Here is an 8,216-nt window from a genome sequence, read left to right on the forward strand (position 1 = left end):
CAATCCGTTGTGTTGTAACAAGGTAGTGGTGGTATACAGAAGATAGCCTTATTTGGGTAAAACTACTGTAGCTACTGTAAGAGACAGGACTATCTGTAAATCTCGGGACGACGACTGTGTTTTCAGTTTGCTTTAGTGGTTGTGTATAGCTGTGTGATGCTGCATGCAAAAGGGCTCTGATGTTCATGATTGAGGATGTTGACCATTGACCATACAGTTTTACCACACACACACAAAACAACACACATACTCGTCCAGATTTTTCTTTTCTTTCTCTGCTCTCCCTCGGCACATTGCTCTTCTGAAAATGTTACAGCAAAGACTTTATTAGCCCACAGTAGCTCCAGCATGATCTCAGGAAAATGCTGGTTCACCCACAACCATACTACTTCCCTGGTTTATTTAGAACAAGAGGTTTACCACAAATACACACACACACATGTACACAAACACACACAAACACACATTAAAATGACAGAAATGCTTACATAGGCAAACATGAACTTGCATACACGCACATCCTAATGTGTTTGAGCCAATCAGTTGTTTGTGACAAGGTAGGGTGGTATAAAGAAGAGTTTGGTAAAAGACCAAGTCCATATTAAGGAAGACAGCTCAAATAAGCAAAGAGAAATGACAGTCCATCATTACTTTAAGACATGAAGGTCAGTCAATACGCAACTTTGAAAGTTTCTTAAAGTGCAGTCACAAAAACCATCAAGCGCTCTGATGAAACTGGCTCTCATGAGACCGCCACGGGAAAGGAAGACCCAGATTACCTCTGCTGCAGATGATAAGTTCATTAGAGTTACCAGCCTCAGAAATTAAAGCCCAAATAAATGCTCACAGAGTTCAAGTAACAAGAACATCTCAACATCAACTTTTCAGAGGAGACTGCGTGAATCAGGCCTTCATGGTCACATTGTTGAAAAGAAACCCCTACTAAAGGACACCAATAAGATGAAGAGACTTGCTTGGGCCAAGAAACACGAGCAGTGATATTTTGGTTCCAACCACTTGTCTTTGTGAGATGCAGAGTGGTGAACATGATTCCGCATGTGTGGTTCCCACTATGAAGCATGAGGAGGAGGTGTGATGGTGTGGGGGTGCTTTGCGGTGACACTGTCAGTGATTTATTTTAGAATTCTAGGCACACTTAACCAGCGTGGCTACCACAGCATTCTGCAGTGATACGCAATCCCATCTGGTTTGCACTAGTGGGACTATCATTTGTTTTTCAACGGACAATGAACCAACACACCTCCAGGCTGGTTAAGGGCTATTTAAACAAGAAGGAGAGTGATGGATGCTGCATCAGATGACCTGGCCTCCACAATCACTCGACCTCAACCCAATTGAGATGGTTTGGGATGAGCTGGACTGCAGAGTGAAGGAAAAACAGCCAACAAGTGCTCAGCATATGTGGGAACTCCTTCAAGACTGTTGGAAAAGCATTCCAGGTGAAGCTGGTTGAGAGAATGCTGAGAGTGTGCAAAAATGTCATCAAGGCACAGGGTGGCTACTTTGAAGACCCTAAAATATAAAATATATTGTTTAACACTTTTTTGGTTACTACATGATTCCATTGTTGTTATTTCTTAGTTTTCATGTCTTCACTATTATTCTATAATGTAGAAATTAGTAAAAATAAGAAAAACCCTTGAATGAGTAGGTGTGTCCAACTTTTGACTGGTACTGTAGGGTGCTCGTTTTGAACACAGTTTCTTCATTCTTCCACCCTTCTGTTAGAAGAGAGATCATCTTAAAACACATACACAGATTTACATAAAAACAACTCTATGGAGTTTGAGGTTAGAACTGCATCCCTGTCTAACCTCTAATCCTAAACCTAAGCCTGCTTGGATTGGTCCACTTCACTTCACCTCATAACCCTCTGTTGTGCAAAACCTCTCTCCTTCCTCTCTCCACGAGAGCCAAACATGACTTTACTCGTCTCTCTCCACATTAAGAAAGATGATATTATAAGGTGCAGACAATGATGCGTACATCTTAGTTGCACCACATAATTCACCTTAAATCCCTTGTCATTTGATAAATGTTCACTGGATAGGACGCAGCTTCTCCAGGAGAAAGTCATAACTGTGAAATGCAATAAATCTTTAAAAAGGATCAGTGTGATCTGTCTCAGTGTTCATGTGGAAGTCATCACAGGAATGTGCTTTCATCAATTGTATCTCTATTTGTAAAACCAAGCATTTTTGGTCTATGAGAAGCACTATAGAACTGGAAATGCATTCTCAAGGAGATACTCTATCTATGCAACAGAGAGACAATGCTCTAGTATACGCTTCTATTGAACAGAGGGTACCAGTGGGTAGTATGACTAAGGTGAAGCTGGAGATTATACAGTGTGTTAGGTGGTGAATTCTCCTCAACATTCCACAGAGATGGCAACCAACAGCTGAGAAAACTAGTCCAAATGGGCTGGGAATGCTTCCAGAGCACAGGGACACTGCTGACTGAAACTACTGTGCTACTGTAAGAGACAGACTATCTGTAATATCTCGGGAACGACCCACACACGCTCAAACACATTAGGATGGAAATAAATTCCACAAATGTACTTTTATCAAGGCACACCTGTTAATTGAAATGCATTCCAGGTGACTACTGTTCCTCATGAAGCTGCTTGAAAGAATGCCAAGAGTGTGCAAAGCTGTCATCAAGGCAAAGGGTGGCTACTTTGAAGAATCGGAAATATAAAATGTATTTTGATTTGTTGAACACTTTTTTGATTACTACATGATTCATAGTTTTGATGTCTTCACTATTATTCTACAATGTAGAAAATAGTAAAAATAAAGAAAAACCCTTGAATGGTGTGTGCAATAGGTGTGTGCAAACTTTTGACTGGTACTGTATAGTAAAACACCATTGTCTTGCAAATTCCTTATTCGTGATCTAATTGATATTAGCAATTTCCTTTCCCCACCTTCCTCTCTGTTTTATCTGCATTGCTTTTGTTTCAGCTTGTCTGGTGTTTTGCTGATTGGGAGGTCAATATGACAAACTGGACCTCACAGATAACSTGTCCTGCATTGCAGGGACTGAGTGAACAGAGCACGGCTATCAATCACACCTTGGTTATCAGGGCTGATAAAGAGAGATAACARTGACTTAAATTACTCAGTTATAGTATATTTGCAAAATTACACACACACTTCTGTTGGAAAAACCTCAGCCCATGTAATCACTTTAAGTATTAAGCTTGAGATCTGGGCAGACCCCTCGGATAACGAGTCAAGTATAACACTACTGTAACACTACTGTAAGAAATAGATGTATATGAGAGTGAACTCTCAGCAGTGAGGTCCTGAGTCCTGTTTTTCCTAATATTACAATAAGTGATAGCAGTTATTGACTGATACCACTCTAGCAGGTCCGTGCTGACATTGTGACGTGATTCAGGTGTGAGTCAGAGATGAACTCCGGATCAGGAACCAGGTGAGAGGGATTAGTGTCAGCTCAATCTTCACCATATAATTACCTGAGCATATTCACAGAAATCCCCTCTGTTGTCTTCTTAGATGAGTAATGCTTGGAGCTGATTACTGTCTTGGTGGTGGTCTGGGAGTTGTGATGAGATGGCAAGGTGCCAACTACATTCACATCCAGAACTGATCAGTCATTGTTTGAAAAGGACAACCTTTTCGATTGAATGAGGTGTCCTCAATACACTTATCTGGTCAAATAAAAGTGTTGAGGTATTGAAGGGTAACTTATGTCCTCTCTTGACCAAATTCTGGATTTACTTTCAGTGTTTTCCTACTGGCACACAGTAACAACCAGAAGGAGATAAAGACTAATGGTACGGTGCAGAAGACTGACTCTAGGCTGGCTTTCATTGAGGTCTGTATCCTGGTCAGCTATTGGAGTTCTCAGCCATTTCTAAGTCATGGATTTTCTGCAAGCTTTCAKAGGATATTGCCCAAGAACAACAGCTCATGAAAAAATGTATAATTGAATGTTGTGGGGGAAATTGCCCACATAATAAGATATTGTGTTGTGCTAGTCATATGGCATGCACTCAATCTTCACCATTCTGCTCAGTTTGGTCAGGTCATTTCCATGCTACTCGCTGGATGCATTCCTGAAAAATGTGTCAATTCTTCCTTTGTCTTTGTGACAGTACGCATCTAATGACCCAAGATAAACATTAAGGGAAATAGAGGAACTTGGCTGCTATTTTTGGATAAACATACTCCTTCAGTACACTTTAGATTATCCACTGAGTCAGCGCAGTATTTCCTGGAAATACAGACCACCTCTCAGAAGTACTGTCAGAAGACAAAACATAAAGGAATCCAATAATGGCACATTACAATACTATAGCATTATAACCATTACAATTAAAACTGCCACAACTATTACGAAGTAATGCAGTGAAAATAATCACAGTTTATTATCTGGATATGACTATATTTTGGACTTGGACTGAAATTTCAGTGCTCATTTGGGGTACCAGTACTGCTTATATKTAGGTGCAGGAGCTCCACAATACTTGTAAGCTAATATTCTATATGAGAAACAGGCGCTCAAGCAGTAGAACATTTGACGTGCTGGTAGTTCAGCTCCGGTGAGCTTTTGCCCAAGTCAAGCACTGTAATTTAGAATGAAAGAATCCTCTGGCTTCTCTCAAATAAAATATAATTCAATACTATACACTGAGGTTTGAATTGGAAAAATTAGATTGCTGTCAGGCATGCCTTGTTCTGTTGAAAGCTCAGCAGGATGACTTTACTGCTGTGTATTTTAGGAGAGACAGGATATCAAGTTTCAGGTGTTGATATCTTTCTCACAGCAAGAAGTCCTCCAACATTGTGTGTGCCCAGTGATGTGAGATTGCACTGAGATGTCTGATATGAAGGCTTATGTTTTATATTTCACTTTCCCTCTTTCTATCGCCTATTTCTATGGATTTCAGGCTCAGTTACTTTATGCCTGTTACTCTTTTGCAGGTTAATTTTCTACCTCAGATTTAAGCAAACGTTTTAGGGAAGCAGGGTAGAATCTGGGCAATGATCTCTGCTATGCCAATAAGGTGTTMGACTGTGAGAGAGTGAGGGGGTTTCTTATAGTGTAATCAACTATTTGTGTTTTTGTCTGCAGATACAGACACCAAGGATAAGGCCAGTGAAAATGCTGCCCCCACCCCCTCGTCTGAACATGAGGATGACAACTCTCTGGGCTATACAGGTACTGTAAGGATATCTGTGTCTCTGTCTCTGTCTTTATGTCTAATATTTTACATTTACATTTAAGTCATTTAGCAGACGCTCTTATCCAGAGCGACTTACATAATATGGTCATACATTTGTCAGGAAATGAAGAAGTGCAGCTCATTTTCCACCTCATTTGTGGGCAGAGTGCACGTAGCCTGATTTCTCTTGAGAGCCAGGTTTGCCTTTGGCAGCCTTTCTCAATAGCAAGGCTATGTTCACTGAGTCTGTCCTTAATCTTGGGTCAGTCACAGTAGTCCAGTATTCTGCCACTGTGTACTTTCTGTTTAGTGCCAAATAGCATTCTAGTTTGCTCTGTTTTTTTGTAAATTATTTCCAATGTATCAAGTAATTATATTTGTATTTTTTCATGAAATTTTTGGGTCTAATTGTGTTGCTGTCCTGGGGCTCTGTGGGGTCTGTTTGTGTTTTTGAACAGAGCCCCAGGACCAGCTTGCTTAGGGGGCTCTTCTCCAGGTAAATGTCTCTGTAGGTGATGGTTTTGTTATGGAAGGTTTGCGAATCGTTTCTTTTAGGTGGTTGTGAAATTTAACGGCTCTTTTCTGGATTTTATTACTAGCGGGTAGGCCTAATTCTGCTCTGCATGCATTATTTGGTGTTTTACATTGTACATGGAGGTATTTTTGCAGATCCTGCCTGCAGAGTTTCAATTTGGTGTTTGTCCCATTAAGTGAATACTTGGTTGATGACGGATCCCAGACCTCACAACCTTAAAGGGCAATGGGTTATATAACTGATTCAAGTATTTTTAGCCTATCCTATTGGTATGTCGAATTTTATGTTCCTTTTGATGGCATAGAAGGCCTTCTTGCCTTGTCTCTCAGTCGTTCACAGCTTTGTGGAGTTAACTGAAGCGCTGATGTTTAGGCCGAGGTATGTAAATTTGGAACACATTATTTCTGTCTTACTGAGATTTACTGTTTCTCTCTCTCTCACTCTCTTTTTTAATTTTTTTTTAATTTCACCTTTATTTAACCAGGTAGGCCAGTTGAGAACAAGTTCTCATTTACAACTGCGACCTGGCCAAGATAGAGCAAAGCAGTGCGACACAAACAACAACACAGAGTTACACATGGGACAAACAAACGTACAGTCAATAACAAATAGAAAAATCTATATACAGTGTGTGCAAATGTAGTAAGATTAGGGAGGTAAGGCAATAAATAGGCCATAGTGGCGAAATAATTACAATTTAGCAATTACACACTGGAGTGATAGATGTGCAGAAGATGAATGTGCAAGTAGAGATACTGGGATGCAACAGGCTAGTATTAGGGGTTGCAACAATTGCGGCGGATAATTTTAGAAAGAGAGGGTCCAGATGGTCTAGCCCAGCTGATTTGTAGGGGTACAGATTTTGCAGTTCTTTCAGAACATCAGCTGTCTGGATTTGGGTGAAGGAGAAATGAGGGAGACTTGGGCAAGTTGCTGTGGGGGGTGCAGAGCTGTTGACCGGGGTAGGGGTAGCCAGGTGGAAAGCATGGCCAGCCGTAGAAAAATGCTTATTGAAATTCTCAATTATCGTAGATTTGTGTTTCCTAKCCTCAGTGCAGTGGGCAGCTGGGAGGGGGTGTTCTTATYYTCCATGGACTTTACAGTGTCCCAGAACTTTTTGGAGTTTGTGCTACAGGATGCAAATTTCTGTTTGAAAAAACTAGCCTTTGCTTTCTTAACTGCCTGTTTATATTGGTTCCTAACTTACCTGAAAAGTTGCATATCATGGGGGCTATTCGATGCTAATGCAGTATACCACAGGATGTTTTTGTGYTGGTCAAGGGCAGTCAGGTCTGGAGTGAACCAAGGGCTATATATGTCCTTAGATCTACATTTTTTGAATGGGGCATGCTTATTTATTTAAGATATTCTGTTTCATTCTATCAGTCTCTCTCTTTCTTCCTCTCTCTCTGTCTCAATCTCTTTATTTCTCCAATAATGCAATTTTAGTGTTAAATGTTACTGTTACTAAATTAACTCTAAAATACAAATATGAAAATCTTTAAATAAATTACTATATTATAGCTGCAATATGGAACTTTTTGGTGATCAGACCAAATTGACATAAACATTTAGTTATAGATCTGTCATTCTCATTGAAAGCAAGTCTAAAAAGCRGTAGATCTGTTCTATGTATGCTATTTCTATGCTTCCCATTCTTAAGGTTCATTTTTGCTTCTTTTACTTTCACTTTTGTACACCAGCTTCAAACAGCTGAAATATTTTTGGTTGTGGAACATATATTTCACAGCGGTTCTCTACACAATGACTGCTTGTTTTGTCACTTAAACTGAAATTAAGTGGACTATTACAATTTTAGCAACCAGGAAATGGCGGAGCGATTTCTGCATATCGYATCTTCAATAAATACCTCTTAAAACTCTTACCCATTTTATATATATATATGGATGGCAGGGAGCTTGGSCCCAGTGATGTACTGAGCCGTTCGCACTACCCTCTATAGCTTCTAACGGTCAGATGCCGAGCAGTTGCCATACCAGGCGTTGATGCAACCGGTCAGGATGCTCTCAGTRGTGCAGCTGTGGAACCTTTTGAGGATCTGGGGACCCATGCCAAATCTTTTCAGTCTCCTGAGGGGGGAAAGGTTTTGTTGTGCCCTCTTCACGACTGTCTTGGTRTGTTTSGACCATGWTAGTTTGTTGGTSATGTGGACACCAAGGAACWKGAAACTCTTGACCYGCTCCACTACARCCCCGTYGATGTTAATGGGGGYCTGTTCGGCCCACCTTTTCCTGTAGTCCACGATYAGCTCCTTTGTCTTGCTCACATTGAGGGAGAGGTTGTTGTCCTAGCACCACACTGCCAGTTCTCCGACCTCCTCCCTATAGGCTGTCTCATTGTTGTCTGTGATCAGGCCTATCACTTTTGTGTCGTCAGCAAACTCAATGATGGTGTTGGAGTTGTGTTTGGCCACGCAGTCATGGGTGAACAAGGAATACA

At 40.7% G+C, this 8,216-nt stretch overlaps 1 protein-coding gene across 1 annotated transcript in view; it reads left to right on the top strand.

Annotated features, from left to right (window-relative positions):
- Positions 1-8,216, top strand: part of LOC111980003 (roundabout homolog 1) — a 274,583-nt gene that overhangs the window by 33,063 nt on the left and 233,304 nt on the right. The window contains exon 2 of the mRNA XM_070449749.1: positions 5,131-5,217. Coding sequence (XP_070305850.1) covers positions 5,131-5,217 — 87 coding nt within the window. The remainder of the gene's footprint in view (positions 1-5,130; positions 5,218-8,216) is intronic.

The sequence above is a fragment of the Salvelinus sp. IW2-2015 genome, linkage group LG20, assembly GCF_002910315.2.
Source record: "Salvelinus sp. IW2-2015 linkage group LG20, ASM291031v2, whole genome shotgun sequence".
Classification (NCBI taxonomy): Eukaryota; Metazoa; Chordata; class Actinopteri; order Salmoniformes; family Salmonidae; genus Salvelinus; species Salvelinus sp. IW2-2015.